The sequence below is a fragment of the Sander lucioperca genome, chromosome 20 (genome assembly GCF_008315115.2).
Source record: "Sander lucioperca isolate FBNREF2018 chromosome 20, SLUC_FBN_1.2, whole genome shotgun sequence".
Lineage (NCBI taxonomy): Eukaryota > Metazoa > Chordata > Actinopteri > Perciformes > Percidae > Sander > Sander lucioperca.
In genome coordinates this window covers 8186770-8210501 of record NC_050192.1, presented here as the reverse complement: position 1 = coordinate 8210501, position 23732 = coordinate 8186770, and the positions used below count along the sequence as shown (strand labels likewise).

Sequence of the window (23732 nt, the reverse complement as noted above, 5' to 3'; positions counted from 1 at the left end):
TTCTACTGTTGTTACTGTCTCATCGTGCAGGGCCAGCTTCAACACTGACCCTCTCATTCCTTCCCCACTTTTATCAGTTTTCTGCAACCCTTCAGCAACTTGTTAACTCCCTTGGTAGTATTATTTTTTTTTTAAACAATTGTTCCTCATCTTTCCTCTTTACATTAGCCTGCTTTTATATATATATATATATATATATATTTTTGTTTTTGTTTTTTACCAAACACCCTGAGGCATTTTCCTGACTGCACCATCCCAGAAAACCTTGAGCCGTATGTTTAAAGCTCGTGGAAGTGTTCTCTCCCAGGCTTTGAAACTTGAGTCTCAGTACATGGATCTTGACAAACATGGTCGGCATGCCCCAAGGCTTGTTCTGCTCAACCCTCTCCTCTGAGATGTAAATATTTTAGTGGCTAATAAAATCCCAGGCATTACGGGACTCTCTTTTATACTTTTAAAACTGCAGGTGCTGTGCTGGACTGATCGTAATGTTGTGCTGTACTTTTTCACATGAGATTTCTGTTTTTAAATCAAGTCAAAGAATTGTTTTTGTATGACTTTCCGTAAAATATTGTTAAGATTGTTTTCAAAGTTGCAGACTCAGCAAGGACAATTTGAGTATTTTACATATCACTGGATAGATCTATCTGGAAGTTAATTAAAACAATGCAAGGCTTTGATAAGTGCTGCAAAAGATTTTATAATTACAGTTGTAATCTAATACCCATGTTTCACCTCATAATACTTTAATTAGCCTTCTTTGTACTAGTCATTAATAAGTAGAATAAATACATTTTAGTAGTAAAATAAACTTACGGAGGCTACTAGAAAGCCACAAACAGATAAGCATTATCCATGGATTGTGTTTAATATGATTCTCCTCCAAGGAATGATATAATATATAATTGCTGTTAGAGAGTAGTGAACATAGACTAAGACACAACAGCCATGCTACTGGCTCTGTGTTGTACTTAGACACAGCTTTGTCTTGCGCTAAATGCAAACAACCGCATGCTAACATGCTCACGATGACAATGCTAACAGGTTGATGGTAATGTCACACTTGTTTTGTGATAAACCAAAGTATTGGACAAAGTCAAATTTAGTTCTGATTAGATGAACAGTTAAGTGATAACCAAAGTTATGACAATTCGTCCTGTGGGTAACATGAACGCCTAGAAACAAATTTCAAGGCAATCCATCCAATAGTTGTCGAGATATTTTAGTCTGGACCAGCTGGGAGACAGGAAATCCCTAGAATCACAACACTAGCATGACTACACACTTTCTTATTTTGCTACAGAACTCCCTGGAACCCCATTAAAGACCTCTTGGAGCCTCTGGGCCGTAGTGTCACAACCATCTAGTTGACCTTAAAAGGGCATCCACAACATGTTAGATCTCACTTAGAACCAGCTTTTAATATTCTGTGAAAGATTCCCATCTCAAAAGCTAATTGTAAAAGGGTTTTTATGTAGAAGCAGCTATCCTAAGTAAGAACACATGATGACTTTTTTTTCCCTCTTCGAGCTGGGTCTTTTTGAGCTTCAAAGCTGATTTATTCTCTGACCCCCCCCCAGTAATGTCTGCAGGGCTGTCAGCCAGACCCACGGCAGCCCTCCGCACTCTTGACTGGACTGAAGGGTCACGCTCAAAGCTCACACTTTCTCCCCCACTCTACTTTCTTTTTGATGTGCTTATCAACGTCAAGCCAGCAGCAGCACTTCACCTATCTAACTCTTATTTACTCCCTCCAAAATGTGACTCTGTGTCAGGATTGATTCGTAAACTTTCTGGGGCATTTTTCCTCCCTGAGCATATTTTGGCAAACATGGCTATCATTTGAGGGTTGCATAGATATTCTAGACACCGGGTGTGGACCTTGTGTGACTTTTAGAGCTTAATGCACTGTATTCCTATTTTTTTGGCCAAGATCTATCTTAACCTTGCACACAAGTATACCCATGCCTTACAGTAGTTTTTAGCTGTGGCTCTATGGATGGCAATGTTGGTCTGACTTCGGTCCGCCACTTTGATCCACACTGAAATACAACAACAACTATTGGATGGATTGCAATGAAATTCCATACAGACATTCAGGGTCCCCAAAAGATGAAACCCACTGACTTTAGTGATCCCCTGACTTTTCCTCTAGGACTGATGAAGTTTACTTTTTTGGTCTTGTGTGAAATATCTTGAAAATAATTTGATGTATTGCCATGAAGTGTGGTACACACATCGATGTTTCCCTCAGGATGAATTGCAATAACTTTGATGATCCTACAAAACTAATGACATTCCATTCAGCCTCAGCTGTACTTTGTGTTTAGTGCTAATTAGCGAATGTTAGCATGCTAACACACTAAACTAAGATGGTGAACATGACAAACATTATATCGGCATTTTCGCATGCTGGCATCGCATTAAGCTCAGTGTAATAGTGCCTATTAAAGCCTCACAGAGCCTCTAGCGTGGCTGTAAACTCTAAATCTTGTTGCTGTTTATTTGGATACTTGTGGTGCTAATGTTTGTTTATTCCTTCCAAGGTGTTGGAGGTGCCCTCTGGGAAGCTCCTAGCCACACTGCTGGGACACACCAAGACGGTGCTGCACTGCCGGTTCAGCCACAATGGCCAAACACTGATCACATCCTCCGAGGACACCACCATAAGGGTAGACTAAATACCTCTCCTCCATCAGTTGCTCCCTTCCTCTCTTTCTGCTTGGTTTTCCTGTTTGCACCCATTCATCCCCCTCACCCTCATTCTCACCATCTTTTTTTTTCTAATTCATGGCATGATCTTTCACCTCCTCCCCCAGCCTGCTTCCATTTCTCTTCTCCGCTATTGATTATTCTTCTCCCCCATCCCCATTCCTCAACTTGAGTAAAACTGCCTACTCTGCTGAATCACTCATCCTCAGGTCTCTATGGTGCTTTCACTTTCCCCTACCAGCTTCTCTGTCTGCCTCTTCACCTCTCCATTCTTCATCCCCCTCTTTTGTCTCCTCTCCTTCTTTTCTCCCTCTCTTTGCATTCGGCTTTGCCGCTCGCGATAGCTCTTTATCTCCCTCCCGCTCTTGTGTTGACCATGTGCAACTATCTGTGTTTGTGTGTGAGTATGTGTGTGTGTGTGTTATCGGCCGTTACGGTCTGTCAACCCCCTCCGTTCATGCTCTGTTGCTCATTTCTCCTTTCCTCCCCTCCCCTCTCATCTCCTCCTTCTTCATCTTTTCTTTTTGCTGACAGACCTGTCCACTGCAGCACTTCCTTCCCTCTCCGACAACACAGCACCTTGTTCCGTATTCATGCGGTTGCTGCCTGTGCTATCGCTATTCTCGGACAGTCCGCCACTTATCCAGAAGCTATTCAAATTCATTCTGTTTGGCATGTGCTTGCTAGAATATGGAAGTGTGTGTATATAGATGTTAATGCAGACGCAGAGTGAATGTAAAGAGACCTAATGACACTGATGTTAGCTGCTGATGGATTATAACCTTTGGGCCAATGGCAGATTCTATTCAGAGGGAGAAAAGGGGCAACATTGCTCACAAGAACATGATTGATAGGATGTTTCTGTCTGTCCTTCCCCCGTCTTTGAGCTCAGTTGAACTGCTCATTTACCTGCATGTCATAAACAAGCACTCTGCAGACAGATGTGCCAGTCCAGAGTTTTAACTCCACAGATGCATTAGCATACACAGAGCATACCTAAGCAGTGATGTGATCAGAAAGATGGAAACACCTAAAAATTGTCACAAAGATCAGTACAAAATATGCTGACCCACTGTAACATTAGCGATGTTTTACAGTTGAATTACTACGCTCTAAGAATTACTGAAATATTACATCCATGTATATTTTTGATAACGCATAGCACATGAGGCTACACTGCAGCCTCCATTGCTCCATATCAAATGATTGGCACAAGGCTGTAATAGCCAGGTAGGATCCACTATAGAAACAGCCTGTTATTGGAGTGACATTTTCTTTCTTTACTTTTATTTCCCAGATTTTTTAAAAGGACTCGATATTCATCTTTCTAATGACGATTTTTTTGCCCCATCTTTTAAGTCCTGTCATTTAAATGGATCCTCATGTTGGTATTTAAAGGAAAATAACCTGTTTTTTTTTCATATGTCAATTTTGACCTTGGCTGTAAAGTTGAAAAAAAAATATGACCTATGTTGAAATTTGAAACTAGTCAGAATGGACACACAATTATGAGAAGACCGGGGTTGAAAAATATCTGAATTTTCCCTCAGTAGCACTGCTGTAAAACCAATACTCATCATACCTCTCACCTACAAAGAGATTTATCAAACTTATAGAAACATTTTCTGTTTGACCTTTTCAGCTCCAATGTCCACCCTCACAGAATTTAATTGATGTCACATGCGTTATCAGTGTAAGTGCTCGAGTGAAAAGGGTGCAAGGGCCACAAATCCTGTATTAGGGACAGAGATCACATTTGACCTACACAGAGGCATTTTGGTGGCCCGTGGAGTGGGAGGCTCCTGTGAGAATGCTGTGAATTGTGGGTAAAAGACCCAAGAAAGTCTGGAGAATTACATACTCACGGCCAGTTTGCACAAGCACTTGCTGATTTCACTTATCCTGACTTATCAGAAACAAGCCTCAAAGTCTGAGCCCGTAAGGGTGGTAACATATTGGCTGAAGTAAAAGCATCAGCTGCTAAAAGATTCCTTGTCCCTGTTTGTCTCTCTGTTGCCCCATGTACTATAGGTGTGGAGGTGGCAGTCTGGAGAGTGTAAAGTACTTCAGGGTCACAAGGAACAGGTCAGAAGCTTCTCTCTGCTCTCCACCTTGCCTGTTGACACAAGACTGCTGTCCTGGTCCTTCGATGGCACTGTCAAGGTGAAACACACACACACACACACACACACACACACACACACACAGATTTACAATACAGTTAACAGTAGCATCAAATATAAAATGATCCCTCTCCTTTTCCTGCTAACTCTAAAGATGTGGGACATAGAAAGTGGAGAGAAGCTACAGGACATCCAGGCTCATCGGGGAGCCATCCTGTCCTGTCATGTATCGCCAGACGGATGCCTCTTCGCCACCACCTCTGCTGACAAGACTGCTAAGGTTCAACACACACACACACACACACACACACACACACACACACATACGCATACGCATACTCACGGGATGAGACATATCTGTTTGTGCTTCCAGTAACAACGTGACCTATTACACATCAACGTCTTCCCTCAAACCTTCTGAACTCATTACTTACAGCTTATACACACGGACACATTGCTGCGGGTGATATCCGAGGCTTTCTCCAGTAGGGAGACGAGGGACCTTAGAGATTAGCGTGCAGCAGATGGCCCCGGGCCTGGTGAGTTAGCTGCAGGTCAGTCTGTCCTTCTACACCCACGTCCAGTGATCATTTAGTTTGACTGCAGCTCGTGGACCTGCTGACCCAACAGCCTGGCAGGCTGGTTGGCCTGCAACAGACCCAGCTCCATGTCTGGATGTAGTTTTTGCCAGGTTGCCATTCACCAACACTGCTGCGCTTGCCTTTCACCTGACTTTGACTGACTCAGTGGGCTGGAGATGTGTTTTTAACCTTTCCCCGAGCAGTTCTTAAATCATTGCTTTTCCTACTCCTCATCCACAGTAAAAGGAACTCCATAGCACAGTACATGCTGAAATGTACTGAGACTGTACACTCTTGGACACTGCTGCCCTCTCAGTGTCGTTCATTTTCTTGGATCATAAAAACAGCTGTGGTTCAGCGTTAGATTTATACTTCTCTGTCAGATATTCAACCGCAGACGACAACAACATTGTTTCCCGAATGTCCAGTATTCGAAACAATGCAGAGCCAATCTCTCAGGCATTTGTTAAAGCAGTTGATGTAGAGCCACAGATTTTCACACGGGAATTTGAATTTGGTCGACACTTACTGTAGAGAACAGCCACTGGGTCGGCAGCCAATCTGGCTTCTGTCAATGGATGTGAGAGTGAGAGAGAATGTGTGTTTTATGGATTTGGCAAAGATGATAATTGAGGTGTGTGTGTTGTGGGCCTGGTTAGCAGTCAGTCACATAGTCCTTGCTCTCCAGACCGAGCCGGGGCTTTGGTGGCTCAAAACACACACAAACATAAAGTCCCGGTCTCCATCTATCTAGAGGTCAAACCAAAAGGCTCAGCCATGAGTGTATTTGTTGAGCACCACAAAAAGATGGAGGGTTCTCTGTTCTGCTCATTCCTTTTCCTCCACCTCTCTCTCTCTCTCTCTCTCTCTCTCTCTCTCTCTCTCTCTCTCTCTCTCTCTCTCTCTCTCTCTCTCTCTCTCTCTCTCTCTCTCTCTCCCTCTCTCCCTCTCTCCCTCTCTCCCTTTTTCCTCTTTTTCTACTGACCTTCAGATGAATGGGACTTTGTGTGCAGACACAGTTAGCCGGCTGCCAAATGAAGTGTCTAATTATGAGGCTGTGTTATTTTCTGTGCAGCACAGGATGTGACCGAGGTAAGGAAGGAACACAGAGAGAGGAAGACAAAGAAGGAAGGAATATAAAGAGAACAATGGATGAGAGACAGAAAGTAAAGCCGGAAAATGCAAACAAAGTGAGAGAAAGAAAACAGCAGAGTGAGAGGGCATTCATTAACAGTATCATCATTCTGATGCAGCACTGTAACAACATTAGCTCTGCATTGTTTGTCCTCATAAGACCTATTAACAGGTGGTGACTGGTTTGAGCTACAAAAATACATGAAATAACATATTGTTATTGTAACCTATTATTCCCATGTAAACACTGCTGTGATGATTTTATATAATAACATTTCATCTACATTACATCACACGTTAGATGCCCTGTGTTACAGAAACAGGGAGCCGAGTGGGTTACTCTTGAATAAGTAAGGGGTTGTCACTCACTTCAGTTTTATTCATCACTTATGTGATGAAGTGAATGTATCCAATACATGCAGATTTTTTTCAGATAATAAAGTCAGGATGTGTACATTTCTGTTTTTGGTTGTCATTTTTTTATATTTCATGCACAATTGATATACCAATTTCTGCTTTTCCTTCTTCTTGATGCATTACTTTCCACTCCTAGTTGTGGCAATGTGAGTCCTGGCAGTGTGTCCACACCCTGAGCGGCCACCAAGACTGTGTCCGAAGCTGCCGATTCTCCTGGGACAGCCGATGCCTTGCAACAGGAGACGACAACGGAGAGATTCGGGTGAGTGTTCAAAAACATTTACCTTAACTTTTGCATTTCATATCATTGGTAGCAAAGGTTAAAAAAAGGCTGTATCTGAACTCTGTATCTAGGGATTCAGGCTCATTAGCAGGCTTGTTCTGCTCTTGCATTGTCAGAAATCAACCTCAGCTCAGTGCCTAAATGCAAAAAGGTGAAGTGGAGAAAATGGGAAGCAGAACATTTTTTGGAGTTATGTAGAAAATTAGGTATTTAAGAGATGAGTGGGGGGGACTAATGGAGATCATTTGGAAGAAAGTACAGAAGCTGCAGATGAGACGTGAGGACAGACTTCCCACTGACTTTCCTGCCTCAAGAAGATATCAGTGTGTCCACACACCAAATGACATTATGTAACTAGTATGAAACCATCCAATTTTCAATCCAACTTACAAAAAAATACAATTACAGCAGTCAACATTTATTCCAGAGATCACCCTATAATTACATCTCATCTCTCATTTAGATAAAGTGCTTACTAATGCATCATGATTGCTGCAGCACGCAGAGAAGGGGTGACATGAAAGGAAGGAGGCAGGGCTTCTTCTCAGATGGGGGAGTGGGAGTTGGAGGAGGTGCAGGTTGTGTGAGGAAGTTGGGATAAAGAGAGCAGGAAGAGGAGGAGATGTCTGACAGTGGGAGGTGAAGGAGAGGACTCAGGCTGCCGAATTGGATCCCCAAAGGCTTTGGAACCTGCAGTGCTTGTACACAAACACAAAGTAAATGAAAAGTTTGTCTGCGAAGCGGAAGATTAAACGTTGTTCAGCCTGCAGTCAACAAGGGGTTAATGCCCTCTGGTGGCCTTTGAGCTGAACTGCTCCATTATCCAGCAATGGACAAATCCATTGGATCCAATTACATAAACCACACTGAAATCTCACCCCTGTTTCTATGGAAACAAATGTGAGTCATTCTGCACAAAAGCATGCCAAGTGTTAAATATAGCTGTACGTGTGATGTGTCATTGTCAAATGGACATGGCATGTGAACAGTTGCATAACAGCTGCAATCAACATGATGTGCTGCTCTAGTGAAGATCACAAACCGTCATTTGATTATTTATGTAGTGCGTTATGGGTACATTCACAATGTATATCACACTGCAAATTCTCTTCATTGTCCATTTTTATTGAGCTTGACCTTTAGAAACAGAAGTTTGACAAAACAAATATTATGACCGTCATAAACAGATGGCATTTAGTTGTTATCGCGTGACCTCAGCATGGAGTTTTGGTCACATCTGATGCCAGAGACCATCTTTGAACAGAGATGGAGGTTGTGATCCCGTTATCAATCAAAATTCCAGCTGCCAATACAGGCCACAATATGGGGCTGAAAATAAGTCAACCTCGTAATAAGAATTCATTTATTTATTTTACCAGTTGAATGTTAACAGTTGAATGATAGCACAGGCATGGAGATATGTAAATGGGAAACACAGCTCACATTAACACAAGCTAAATCCAAAATAATGTAATACTCACTATTATTGTAAAACATGCAGTTTTTTTTATTTTGTAATTGGGGTTATGCTGAGTCTGACATCTTTGTTGTTTATCAGTGACATTTACGTAATGGTTGGTTTATAATGTACGGCTGTCCATCACAGCTCTGGAGTGTCAAGGACGGCTCTTTGCTGAGGATTTGTTCCCGTGACGGGAAGGACGGCATGGACTCACTCCACGGAGGCTGGGTGACCGACCTGCACTTCTCCCCAGACAACTCTCTTCTGGTCTCGACTGGCGGTTACATCAAGGTATGTTAACACATTCTATACCTTCAGACTGGTTGCTCAAAGTCTACGTTGGTCGTATGGAATCACTGGGAAGTAGAGGACACAGATTGGTAGGTAGACACGAGTCTGTTCCAAAATTATATATTCACCTTTTTTAAATGTTATTATGGTTTTATGCCTTCATTAGAGAATCAACAGTAGAGAGATGAATAAGGGGAGAGAGAGAGATTGGGAATAATACGCAACAAATGTCTCCAGCCGGACTTGAACCGGGAATGTTGCGGTCTATGGTTGGTGCCCCATAGCCACCTTTTTTCTTGAAATTATTTGGCCAGAAGTTTAAAACCAGTGATATTTTGGTTTTACGGTGTGCATCTTAGACTCCACGGCTACCGGGATGCACGCAAAATATTGAATAGTTTTACAAGAATAGTTTTATTTTCTTTATTGTCATCAAGTTCTTTTATTAAACGCCAAAATATTGGAACACAAATATTAAACAATGACTTTTAAGTACTGTATATGTGTAGTGATGTAGAGCTTTAACAATAGCCTCTTAATATATGACTGTATTGTATCTACTACATCAGAATGTAAGCAGTGCATTATAAAAACAGGTAGATGGCACCTAAATGCACTGTGTGCCTCTTCCTGCCCACGCGAAAAATTTAGTTCTCTGTACACATAAAGTTATCGCCACAAGGTTATGCAGCATATTTCACTCTGAATGCCTTTTGCTGTTTTTTAACAATATATCATTGTTGTTCTGTCAACAAATCAGCTGTTGATTGAGATGTGTTTGATGTGTCTCAGTAAAACAATACAAAAATGCCCCCAACATTAACTAAAGGACGTTAACGTTAACTAAAGGAGCACTGCAGTGGTGCAGGTTTACATAAAACACTCAATACCTGAGGGAGTGATATCAATGCCTCTTTGTGACGTGTGTGTGTGTGTGTGTGTGTGTGAGTGTGTGTGTGTGTGTGTAGCTCTTTCTTATTGCCTCTACTTTTACAGGAGATGGGTTCACAGAGCGGACAGTCTCATCTGTGCTCTGATTGGCTATTTGCTGGGCAATGATGTAATCCTCAAGGGAGAGCAGTGCTGATCGATGAGGCTTGATATCTCAGATTAGTCCTGATGCTGTGTGTGGGGTCGTGTTGTGTGCCTGAACATGTGCGTGCACGCCTTTGTTTATACGTGCTTGTGTGGGCCGACAGAGATGTTACTGTTGAGAAGGCAGCAGTTGCTGCCATTCAGGCTTTTTATAGACAGGTGGCCAAAAACACATCCTAATCTCGTCTACAGCAGATTCCTGTTTACACACTCATAAAGCCTGGAGATGAGCTCAAACTCAATGAGAGTCTCATGTATTTCTTTTACTTAATACTGTTTCTTTTTATATATTTCATAGTGTTCAGATTTTCAGAAAACTCTGTGCTACACAAAAGCACAATTTTTCTAAAGGTAAACATAGCGCATGCAGTTTAAATGGCAGTGTGAAAGCCTACATTAGGCTATTAAAAAGAAAGATGAGGTGCTAGAAAGAACACCACACACAGTAGCATGACATTAAATGTGAGGATAGAGGCTTAAAGGTTTGAATTTACTGCCTTTCTAACAGAAAAGAGCGTACGGTCGTACTTGAATCAATGTGAAGCAAACAAGCCACTGAGGATTAAGATAATAGAGGCCACTTTTGGCTGGATTCCAGATTTTTGACTGTCTACTAATAGGGCTGTCCAAAAATGTTATCGCAGTAATAATTCATGTCCATCAATACGCATATACATTATATCTCGATAAAAATGAAGTCAATATTTCTGCTGAGCTCAAAGATTCCCTTAAAGGAATAGTTCGGATATTTTGAAGTGGGGTACTTATAGTCAGAGTATCACCTACGGTAGATGTTTTTTTTCTATTTTTTTACATAGAATACTAAGCTATTAAAATAGCCTAATAATTGTTGGCATGATTTTATAAATCATGTTTTAATGTTAAAACATACATGTGACAATTCACTGTGTCTGTGGATGGCCTTAGTGACTACCTTACCTATAGGCCAGTACGCCTATTATCAGTGAGGATTTATATTTGTTAATAATATATTCATGTTAAGACTTTTGAATTTTTGAAAAAACTTCAAAAATGAACAATCATTTGGAGGCCCCCCTGCATTGACTCTGAGGACCCCCTAGGGGCCCCGGACCCCCTGTTCAAGATCCCTGCTTTAAAACACCGAAAGTCACACAATAACACAAACAAACTATTGATCAACCGAGGCAGCAGCAGATCAGCAACTCCTGTGTTCTGCAAGGTAAAATTACATCTTTTGTCAAAGGAGACTGCTAGCTTAGAGCATAGGGAACTGCTTCATTTTCCTGTAGGAAACCACTGTCTGATGGCAAGGTAAAGCGGTGAAAATATTCAAAACATAGTGTACACGTAAACTGATATTGATTTTTTTTTTTTAGGTGGGTCTTTTTTAGGTGGCTAAAATGCATTTTGCTGCTGCCCCCTAGCTTAGCATAAAGACTGGAAGCAGGGGGAAAATGTTAGCCTGGCTCTGTTCAATTTTTTTATATATTAGATATATAATTAAAAAAAAAAGTATTACATAAAAATATTTTTTCCATTGTTTGTTCTGAAGTAAAATTTGTACATTTGGTGTTTGTTTGCGGTTGCATCCCTTGCTGTACTTTTTATTATAGCGTTGTTGTTGTTGTTGTTGTTGTTGTTGTTGTTGTTTTTTTGTTTGTTTTTTTTTAAATAGATTTTTATGTGTTTTGCCCTTTTAAACTGTGAGCAAACTAGAAACCAAACCATCCATTTGAAGTCCACTAATACACCCATTGGTTTGTTTATTAGTAAACTTCACAGACAGGGCTGCTTGATGCACTAATGTAGCGCTCATCAGCTTTGTTACATCCTCATGACAGTCATAATTATTCTGGGAATCGGCTAACAGATCACTCTATTACTCCATTTCACAGACTTTCTTTCTGCTCTCTCTCTCTCGTCTTTAGCATGGCATGTTGATGGATCAGCATGTGGATGTGAGGAGCAGTGATGGATTATTATGCCTGTCTTAAAGGCTGGACCCCCCTGTGTCGCGAGCTTTGATTGATTAATCGTACTGTGTGTCGGCCGGACAGCTATGAGAGACCATCCTGTCCGTCATCATAATTACCATGACAGAGTGTGTACCTCGTATGACAGATAATATAGCCCGCAGAGTACGGAAGCTGGATGATAATCTAACTGTCTATCTGTTTTAATGATTATTGCCAAGGCATGTCTCCATGCTCGCCTCCTTTTGCAATCAGAAAATGACTTGAAACTAAAACTTGGCATCTACGCTCAGACACAGAACTTTAAACAGACTTGTTGGTAAGGAAGTTGATATTTAAAAAAAATGCGTTCTCATCTCATAGCTGTTCCATGTTTTTGAGCTTTAGATATGACAATAAAAAGAATAGTTATAAGAATAGTATGAAAAAAAAAAAAAGAAGTCATATTGCGTAATTATTTTTCTGTCAGTCTTGGAAAAGGGTTTGGCAACCATCTGGACGCCCTCATGGGGGTATTTGGATTGTATTTATCCTCAGCTGGTCTAAGGAGAGATTTCATTATGGAGGATCAGTGGGATAGTATTAAATGTACATTTGGATCATAGATGTAGACTGATTGATTTTGAAGTTTGGCTTGAATTCCATAAAAGCTCTGAACAATGGCTTTGAGGGGGTACAAACTTTTTTTGTTCTTAGAAAGTAGAAACTAGTGGTTAGAAATCCATTTTCACCATATAATTTGATGAAATAATAAAGTTAAGAATGAAGATAAAACATAAATATAGGATCTTCATTATTTCATTATATGAAAGCTGTTGTTTGTTTCATTTTATATTATTATATATTATATATACTTTACACAGATATACCAGATGAGCTCACATTGTTGTGCTTCTGTTTCCTAGACTTAAAAGAACTATTTTGTTCCAACTTACAGTCACTTCTAGTTGTACATTATGCTAGGGGCACGTCTCACTCAATATTTAGACAACATGCATGCCCCCCCCCAAAATAAAAACATGAAAGAAGTATAGTACTTCTATTTCGATGAACTGCTAGAATGTAACTCACATGCAACAATGCCTCCAGTAAAGTAGCGGGTGGCAATCTCAAAAGCAATGCAAATCCATTTTAGGGGCTATATGTAAACATCAGCAAGATAAGATTAATTTGGATTATGTGTTAACATAAAACAACCCCTTTAAGCATTGTTTGTCCAATTACTACAATGGTTATTTAATTGATTGTAATCTAGATCCATTGAAATGGTTTCCTTTTCCTGACACACCATTCAGAAGAGGCACTACAGTCTTTTAAAAGAGCCTTTACACAAATACTAACTGTAGTATATGTTAAGAATGCACTGATCCTCATTGCTGTGACAGAATTCCTCAAGAGAACTGTTGGAAAAATAAATAAAAAATAAGCAGAACCGAGTAGAGAAGGCATGTATTCCTTATGGTGATGTGATCCAGTGAAGAGCTTGGAGCTATCATCAGATCCTCTCTGATCGCAGGTCTAAACATCTGACACCTTTCTACAGAATGACTCAGTGTGTTGCTGCTGAACAGGATGATGTTGTTATTGGTCGCATAAGAGCAGGAGAAGTGACTGCGGGTGATGTCTCCCATGGTTCTCTCTTAGTCAATGTGTTGATATGGTGCAACGTGAAGCTTGTAGCTTAAGGAGTCTGTAATGTTTGCCTCTTTTTATTTGCCTCTTGGTTCCCTGTGTAATGTGATGTTCTTTAGTTTTTCGCTGTTTTTTTTACTCGTCCCTGTCAGTACTGCTGGCTTTATCATCTCTCAAGCTCCTTTTTATTTTCTTCGTCTCTGCCTCTGTTGTTCTCTCTGTTTTATCCTCCCCCCCACTCTGTATGGTTGGGGGGAATGGTGTGAGTGTAATTAGAAGCAGCGGGCTATTGTGTGGGGGTATATGTGCTTGTCCAATCCCCTGTTGTGTGTCGGTACCTGTGTAGAGTGTTTAATTAAACATTTCTTATGCTTCTTATCACCGACGTTCCACTTCACACTTTTTACACAAAATACATAAGGGCTTGTAATGGCGTGATGAAGTGGTGTGGTCCAGCCCTCTGAGAGAGGCTGTTACATCCTACACTGACTCCCATCAGTCCTCCTCCCTTCTGCCCCGTGTCCTGCCAGGAAATGCTGCACCTGTCTCACACCTGGCCTTGACACACATACACACACCCACACCCACACCTCCTCCAAACGCCGATGAGACAATCTGTCACAGTGCCATGATCCAAGAGGGAGGCGGCAGGTGTGAAAAGGCTCTTCCTGACTGTACACACACGCCCAGCAGCCCAGAGTAATTCACACCTAAGTCGTCAAGTTGCAAACTAAACAGCAATATTATCAGATTCAAAAGTGTCTTTGCTGAGTGAACACAGACACGAGAGGCCTGTCCTTATTTAGCCTTAATCAATATCTCTTGAGCTTTGTCTGTTTCACTTAGCCAGGCTGAGGTGCCATCTCATCAGCATCTGTTCTCTTCTGTTAATCCTCCTATTTCTGTTTGATTGGACTCACTGATGCAACCATCATACCGCTATTGATTTAAAAAGAAAGGTCTAAAATTTGGGAGAGGAATCCTTTAAAGATGTAGGAAAATCTAGACGATAAAACTGTATAAGAGCTACTAATTTGGTTAGTTAACCTCAAGCAACACACTGAACCCCCACCTTTCCTGCTCAGTAGTAAGGTTGTACCGAGCGGGCAGCTCTCAGGTGTGAAGTTTTTTTGTGATTGTTGCGGGCAAAAATCCTTGATTATGCGGCACGTTTTCTCAAAAAATGTTGCAGCTTTTCGATGATGTTCACGTCACGTAATTACGTCACTTCATAACGTTCCCATGGCAACAGGGGAAAATGGCTGCTCTTGTGCGAAGTAAACGCAACATTTTTCAACCTTCTGCTAAGATATATGTGACTTTTTTGCAACGAAAATGCGGGGATTATGAAATCATGCAAGCCCCGCATATTTTGCGCGGAAATCTGCAATTTATGCGGCGAAAGTGCGGCGTATTTGAAAAAAATGCGGCCCCCGCATAAATATGCAGACTTTGGCTGATTATGCATTGAATTTTGCGATCGCATAATTGCGTTTTTCTGGAGGGACTGTCTGTTTGAGCCATCCAGCAGATTTCCAGAAGCCAGTAAAGTTCCCAGTCTTCTGTTTCATTGAGTTTGGTAATAATCTGTTGATGTTACAGTAGTCTCGCATTGCCAGACTTACCTCCACAGCACTCTGGAGGAGGGTCTGTCTAGTCCACACAACATTCCGGGATAGGAGAAGAACGTGCTCTGTATATATATAATTTATAGTGCATAGCTTGTATGCACTATATATTTCTATTACTGCCCTTTTGCATCATGGCAGCAGCATGCATGAGCATAAAAGAGGGACCTGCTCATCAAAACATTGCTCTACAGCGCCACGAAGGGTTAAAAACCCCCACATGGTTTATTTAAAAAAACAAAACAAAGGAATACCAGGTTAAAACCTGTGTTGTGAATTCATTGATTGTGTTAAAAATGTCAACTCTCATCTGGAACAGGACAGAAGCAACACAGTTATTTGCTTGCATGTTCACAACACAGTAGAACACACACACAAACACACACACTTCCAAACAGTGTATCCCCAGATGGATGGGAGTGTTTTAGATGACTGTTCTCCCCTGCCACCAGTGTTGTCAGACATCACTTATCAGCCAAGCCTGTGATGGAGGAGAAAGGGAGAAACACAATTTCACCTTATCTCACCTTCTCATGCTCCCCTCGTGTTCATTCTCTGTTTGTCTGTCTCTGAGTTCTCATCAGACCTGCTCTTTCTGTATTCTCCTCTAACCGTATCTCTCTGTTACACACCTTCAGTTGTTTTTTTCATTTTCTTTCTGCTGTCATTTTCTTTTCTGTCCACTTTTGTGACCTTATGTTTGAAGCCGCCCTCCCTCGCTGGAAGCCAACGCTCCCAAGCTTTTTATATTTTCACACATAGATGTTCCCCCCATGATGCTGTTTTAAAATAAAGCTTACTTTGTGCAGTAGGTCAGAGTTAAGCCATAACACTGGAGATTTCTTCCACTCATCAGGTCTCAGTCTGCCTCTCTGCTGCTTTCTCAGCTTAAGCCATCTCCATGAAGCGCATCGTAACGAGGCCTCAGCGGCTAATGAACTGTTAGATCATCACTTTGACCAAAACTCAGAGTGAAGGGAAGGAGGGCAGGGTGGTGTGATGAAATGAAGTAGCCAAGGTTGCGCTGCCCTTTCCTCAAGAGATATTTGTTGGACGGAGAATCTGCCAAAGATTAAGAAACATTTGTGTAGCAGCAAGCAGTGCAGATGACAGAAGGGCCAAGTGGAAAGTAAATGCAATCACTTCTCTGAGGGACGGATGGGGTATATCAAGCAGTCAAGATTCTTGTATATTTGAGATGGACTACACCATAAGTAAATGTGGTTCCAGTCTCCCTCACTGGCAAAGACTTCAGTGCTTTCTGTCGAGGCTAAACATCAGTCAGTCCAAGTATTCATTTGTCTTTCTCAGGCTAGAGTTATGTTGCCCCCGGCTACCTCCGTCTTTTTTTTGGCTCCAGATTTCAGAAATATAACTTATTTGCATATGCCAGTTCTTTTGGTCGGAAATAACAACAAAGCAGGCTGTGTGCAAAAATGTTTTTATTATTTATAAACCAAGTATCACAGTTTGTGATGTAGCGTCAGAACAAAGAACACAAAAAGGAACATCAGGCGTTGGACTTTAGGTCGTAATTAATTAATTAATTATTATTTAGCCAAAGATTATTTTTATTTTTTTCTTATTTAGCCAAAGTTTGAGGAAAAAAGCTGCAATTAAAAACGCACAGAAGAGAGGGAACTGTATAACAATGCCTCATGATCAAATTCAAATATTCATCAGTCCTTTGGTGAATAGCATGGTTATATTTCTTACAGTAGCCATTAGTTAATCACTTGTTATCTTGATAAATGCTAAGTACATTTGTATTTACATCGTAAAATAATCTTTTAAATCCACATCGGTAGTAAGCAGCAAACACCTAAAGAACAACAAGTGTGTTAAGTTTTATCGTATATCCCATTCTCATTGCAGTTGAGCAGCTTCACCTACTGTTCATTCATCTAGCCAGAAAAAAAAGTAGCACTTGAGATCTGATTTCTTTTTCTTACAGTAAAACTCCTGTTTGCAAAAGAACATATTAAAGCAGCAAAATGCAACTATGCATATGTATAATTTTATGTGGTCTTAATTCATTAGTTCAAAAAGTCCTTCCCCCACATAGAGAAATGCCACTTTTAGACTCCAGATTTTCACAGTCAATATTTCACTTCTACTGGTCAAACTATATGTCAAAGCACTTGAACAAGCCTCCACTTCAGCAGCACACGCTCGCATTCAGACCCAAGTGGTTTGAGGAAAATCACGGGAGGCTTTTAGAATCAGCTGTACTGTAAAACTGCCACATTTTCTGACCGAATTGGACTCACAGAGGACAGTTCGCCTTTCATTGCTGTGTCACAGTTTTACAGTATGGCTGACTTTGAGCGCCATATTTTCAATCCCCTAGGGTTTAAAAGTCGGAGTGCGCCATATAGGAAAGGCCTGCAGGAGAGTTTTGACACGTCTGTTGCTGTGGTAACGGAAGATGTACTGCAGTGTGAAGTTTATTTTTTTAGTTTTTTGTTAAACACATGAACACAGGATGCTTTATAAATAATCTATTGATATACTTTATTAATAGCTTTTTTCAGCTCTTGTGGCATCCAGGGAGTTGGCTGACTTTCTTGTTTTCTCTTTTAGTTTTTCTTTTAATGTTTCATCGTTGCTTTAAAGAGAACTTCCTGGACACATTATTTGCAACAGCAATGACTGAATTCCCTCACAGGGTTCATTAACCTTTCATCTGATCTCCCAGCAGCTTTTGCATTTGCGAACATAAAAATCACCTTCTTGCGCGTTGCTGCTGCTGTATGTTGGTTAACAGGCTAGTTGCACCCCTTGGCTTTTTCTTTGATATTTGCACCCCCACCTTATTCAAAATTGGTGCAGAGATGAAAATAACACATTTTGATGACTGCTGTTTCTGAGGGGACATGTATGTAAATGAGGTAGTGTAACAGGCCCACTGTGTTGGTTCAGGCAGTTTGCACTTTTGATTTCATTTACGCTTTTCTTCCGTCACGCTGTTTCAGAAGTAAGCACCCCGCAGTGCTGCTCCAGCATAGCAGCAAGACCTGCCTCTAAAAATATCTACACACACTCATAAGTTGCAGAGCAGCTCCTGAAAGTGCATTTATCTGTTTTCCTCAGAATCTATTGTTTCATTTTTCCCATCACTTTCTCTTTTTCTTGGATGCATTTTAACATGCACACGGTCTTCCTCATGTGGTCAAAATGCATCCAGAGTAGATGTGTTTTCCATAGGTCCTTGACTTCACAGTTATTCGCTTCCACATGGGACAAAGCAATAGTGAAGAACTTTGAAAGAGTTCAACTTTGAATGAATGTGGCCTGGTTTCCGTGCTCTTGTTGTTTGGTATAAACACAGGCTGGTGAAATATTTATCTGTCCCTAGGAGGCAGTTGTTTTCCCCTGCTTTGCTCATTAAGCCAGGGTTAATTGTCTCTCTGGCTGGAGAAGAAGGGCCTTTGTGTGTGCGAATCACACTGAGACGAAATGAGGCAGAGTGGAGATGGAAAATCATTGATAGAGGGTGAGGTGGAGGAGGCTGGTGGTGCTGTGTGCTTTGTAAAATGTGCGCACACACACACACACACACACACACACACACACACACACTGACTGACTTTCTCTTACTCTCTCAATTTGTCTTGTCTTTCATACTCACTTTTACACTCTTTGTCCTGTTTGTGCTTTTTGTCTTACTTTCTTAACTTCTTTTTCAGTCTTATTCTGCTGTTTTCACACAGGATTCATCAATTGGAATCTCAGTCTTCCACCCTCCATCCTTTCAAACCCACTGGTCTGCTTTCATCATGGTTTACTGTTGTTCTGATCTGTGGGCATCTGCGTTAAGTGCGACTACTGTTAGCCCAAAAGAAATAGCCTGCCACATAACTAGGGTTGGGTATCGTTTGGTTATTTTCCGATACCGGTGCTAAAACGATACTTTTAAAAGCGGTGCCGGTGTCTTAACGGTGCCTGAACCAATACTTAAAAAATAGGGAATAGGGTATTTTAAAATAACTTTGAATGCACCACGAGGCTTACTAGTTTCAAGTGAACGCACCGTCTGTGTTGTTTTTCCAACAACGGCAGCTGCAGACTGCTTAACGTCCCGCTGTTGGAATCCTCTACAGTGAAATCCCGACACACTTTACACCATTTAGCTGTCAGCATTTTAACCGTGTTGAATCCAGCTGCTAGCTAACGGTAGGCTAACGTTACCTGCTGCTAAGTGTTAACTGGCGTCACGTGCTCGATGCTTCTGTTCGCCTCCAACGTCGGTTTCAGAGCATCAGAGAGCAGCGCAAAAGGCATTTAATTGGCACCGAAATGAGGCACTGAAATCTGCGTTGCAATTCGGTCCGGTAGATACCGGTCGTTTAGGCACCGGTGCCGTATTAGCACCAGGTTTCGGTAACAACCCTACACATAACCCCCTGTAAGCAGGGTTCAAAATTAACTTTTTCGTCCACCAGCCAAATGGCAAGTGAATGTTCGAATTTTACCAGCCATTCAATAGATTACCATTGTTTCTTTGGCTGGTAAGTGAAGCAAATCTACCAGCCACTTGCATATTTTACCAGCATTTGGCTGGTGGATGGTGCTAACCCTGCCTGTAAGAGGACAAATTGACGTACACTTTAAAACAAAATCACTACAGTTTGGTGTAACTTCAGTGGTCTGAGAGCAGTCCTTCTCCTTTTGATCTGCATCTGGGATTGGAGAAAACCGTAATCTGCCAGTGTGAAAGAGCTCTGTACTTTGTCTTCATTCTCTGCATCATTTCCTTCCGTTTCCTTCATGTATCTCTTTTCTTTCCAGCTCCTCTTTCCCCCACTAGCTAACTTTTTCTCTTTTTCTCTACTGTTCTCTCTCTCTATCTAATGTTTTCTTATTATGGATCTGTCTCTACCTTCGTGTGAGGTGTGTGAGAGAAAGAAAAATAAATGGAAAAGAGAGTAACAACCTCTCTAATCCAAGGATGTAAAATCTCTGTTTCTCTTCAATTTCAATTTCCCTGCTCCCTGCCATCCATATTCATTTCTGTATCCTTACTTTTTCCTTTTCTTGGTCACATCTGTGATGAAAAAGAGTTGCCGGTGTAAATAAATAAATGCGGGTGGGAGAAAGTGCAAAAAGAAAGACAGTGTGTGAGGGAGAGATGTGTAGAAGATTGTCTGAGTATCAATATTTCAGTAGATAGAACCTTGGATGAATAATTCAACCTCAGTGTCACACTGTTTCCCTCTCTGCAAGACTTTTGGCCTGGACACACACACACACACACACACACACACACACACTAAATCCCTCACTTTCTTTCTGCCTCCATCCATTGTGTGCCTCCTGCTGGCTATAGAGTCTTTTAGATTTTTTTATAAAGTGTAGAAACTGTACCAATTCCCCCTGGAATCTGTATTTGAACTATTTATGTAGGAGGAAGATTCATTATTTCCCTCCACTCCTTATGAAAGACGCAACTGTGCGCCCGCTCACACCTAAGCATCTCTGTGGCCCTCACAAGAACGCACGTGGACAGGTATTTCCGTTATGTAAGCAGTGCTGACTTTCTCCTCAGGTAGCCTGAATCAGCAGACCTATTTAGCTTCAGGAGAGCAGACAGTGGAGGGCCTGTCGGAGCAGATTTGGTGCTCCACTGCTTTTAGCGGGATTGAATCAGGGTCACTCGCTTTCCCGGCTTCTCTACATGGAATGTTGACCCGTGCGTATGGGAGCATGACATTGAGAGAAAGCTTATCTGAACATGCAGAATGGTGTGGCTTTATACTGTAGATAAGGATTCAATGGCCCTTCTTGTTGTCTCTGATCATGTTTTTAACTAAGCAGATGACACGTGTGTATACTCTACACACCCTCTGCTCCTGGTCTCTTCTTACTCGCTCTTCTTTAAATACAATAAATGATTGAGTTGCAGCCCTTTTCACCCAATCCACATGTTAGTTGTCTCAAAGCTTTTAACCCTAACCCAAACTCATTTGCTCCTCGCATGGCTGGGCGATGTGGTTGAACTCTTATAATATTCATATTTTTCCAACATCGATATACACTCAGTTGCCAGTTTATTAGGCACTCCTAGCTGACATTAATGCAGTTTGATACAACAGTCCTGCAATATCTATAATGTTTAGAGAGGCCCTTTTGGAGGCTGCAGTTTGTGGTGATGTTAAATTGCATTGCATTATACTGCTCATATTTTGTCCTTATAATTTCTATCAATGAGGTTACTAAAATATTAGAAACATTCTCGTCTGACCATTAGGAGTTGTTTTTTTATCATGATACAGCACGTTATCATCTGGCTTTATGTTATGTTTTCTTTTGTCTCCATCTTGTTTTTGTCTGCTGGCTTTGTATTATATTTAGAGATCCCTGGTTGATTGTATCGCCCTATATCTTGTTATTGCACTTCATTTTACCTTACACTGGAACACAGTTTTTGTTCCTGGCTTGAGCACTGCTATATAAATAAAAATTTAAGAAGGAAAAGTCCAGGCCTTGAAAGTTGTTGAAAATAGACATAAATAGTCATAAAGGTGTCATTGAAAGTGCTTTAATTTATATATTTCGTGCAAGAATAGAAGTTCTCTTGATACTTCTTTCTTACTTTGCTTCTGTGAAGCCTGCTAGTTCTTATTTTATTCTCAGTGTTCTAACAGCAGATAACCTTAATCCGTGTCTCAAACCATGCCATGTTGGGCCCTTGAATTTGAGGGAATTGGTCCTGGAAAGTCATTGAGAAGTCCTTGAATTTGAAGTTTAATGTTTAAGAAGGAACCCTGGATTATTATTATTATTATTATTATTATTATTATTATTATTATTATTAGATAGATAGAACAAAAACTTCAATAACTAATTCTGTCAATTTTTAATGAAAAAAAAAGAAATCAAACATAATTTAGTAAATTCATAACACTACATTCCACTGAAAGTCGATAAAGGATAATACAGAATTATCTCTCACTCATACTTACCAACCCTCCCGTTTTTCATTGCCCTCTCCTGGTTTTCTCCCGGGGCCACAGTAACCCTCCTGTATTTTTCTCGATTTATTTTCACACCTTATTTTTTCTTTTGTTATCACAACCTGTTTCTGTCAGTGCACAGCATGTATTATGCCCTACAACTCTTACTCTACTAAAGTCTACTGTTTCCTCCCGGACAACAATACAGCTACACCAAAGGTTTATCTGGCATGCATGTGATACGGAACAGAGCTGCTCATGCCTGGTCTTCCTCAGACGGAGAGAGAAATGGAGAGTACTCAGAGAAATAAATACCGAAGCCAGAGGGTAAACTTTATTATTAAATTGTTAAAAAAGTAAATGTATTATTAAAAGTTAAATTAAAAGTATATGTTGTTGCAGTGTACTTATAATTTTTGTTATTTTCATTCTTTAAAAGTCACTAAAATGCAGGAAACTAAGTCTCTGAAACTCAATTATTTTAGGGGAGGACCCACAGACCCCCACGCTTTGGTTTCAAAATCCTCCTTAGTTTTGAGGTCTTATATGGAATAATCTCCATTATATTATTCCAATATATTACCTGCATTCACCCGATGAATTGTATATTCTAATCTAGGTACACACTTAAATTAAGTGTGCAATTTTAATGCATTCACTTCCTTTTTCATACACCTGTGTGTGCCTTGCATTACTAATCGCATAGCGTATAGCTGAACATTGTCGTAAACCCATTTTCCGAACCATCCTAATTTCAGCACAGAAGGAAACGAGGATGATGCGCTGGATGTTTAGAAACATTTCGGTCCACCTTGGAAAAAAATGCACACAGTAAACACACCCAGGGGCGTTGTCCTCTCAACAACAACGCAGAAACACACACATACTGTAAAGTAATTTAGCATCTAAACAACAGCACTAGTTCTCCCATAAATCAATGGTGTTGGTATCAGCACATCAGCCATCTGCTCCGAGGATATGGGCACTTGGTTTCACACGGAAAACCCTGCTGCGTATTCCCAAAAGAGAGAACCAAACCTTATGGAAACAGACTTATCTCGTGTGTAGCTGTTGTTGTGATGGATGTGTTATTCTGCTTACAGCATCTTTACATTACTTTAATCTGAATGATCTGCTTTGTTAAGTGCACTTCTCTCTGTTTGTATCTTTTACCTCTCTCCCATGTGCATCTTCATTTTCCTCTTTTCTTTATCTTAAATCAAAGAAATCTCAGTTTCTTTATTACTTTGTCTTTGTAAATCTGTCTGCCGCTCATACAAATGCATAAATATGCACGGCATCCAGTCTAGTCTCGTCGCCGTCCTCTCCTGTAAATGATTCAACATAGTGATTCCCCCCCCCCCCCCCAATAGTAAATCCAGTCTCACTCTGTAACTAAAATCATTTTCACACTTTCTCTCCACACATTTCCCCTCAATCCCACAATCAAGCCAACTGAAGCT

General features: G+C 40.8%; 1 protein-coding gene across 2 annotated transcripts in view; it reads left to right on the top strand.

Moving 5' to 3' along the window:
• The window catches only part of apaf1 (apoptotic peptidase activating factor 1), a 43480-nt gene that overhangs the window by 16361 nt on the left and 3387 nt on the right, over positions 1-23732 (top strand). For both annotated transcript variants that reach the window (XM_031313342.2, XM_031313341.2), the window contains 5 exons: positions 2547-2672; positions 4744-4875; positions 4990-5115; positions 7104-7229; positions 8857-9003. In XM_031313342.2, coding sequence (XP_031169202.1) covers positions 2547-2672; positions 4744-4875; positions 4990-5115; positions 7104-7229; positions 8857-9003 — 657 coding nt within the window. The remainder of the gene's footprint in view (positions 1-2546; positions 2673-4743; positions 4876-4989; positions 5116-7103; positions 7230-8856; positions 9004-23732) is intronic.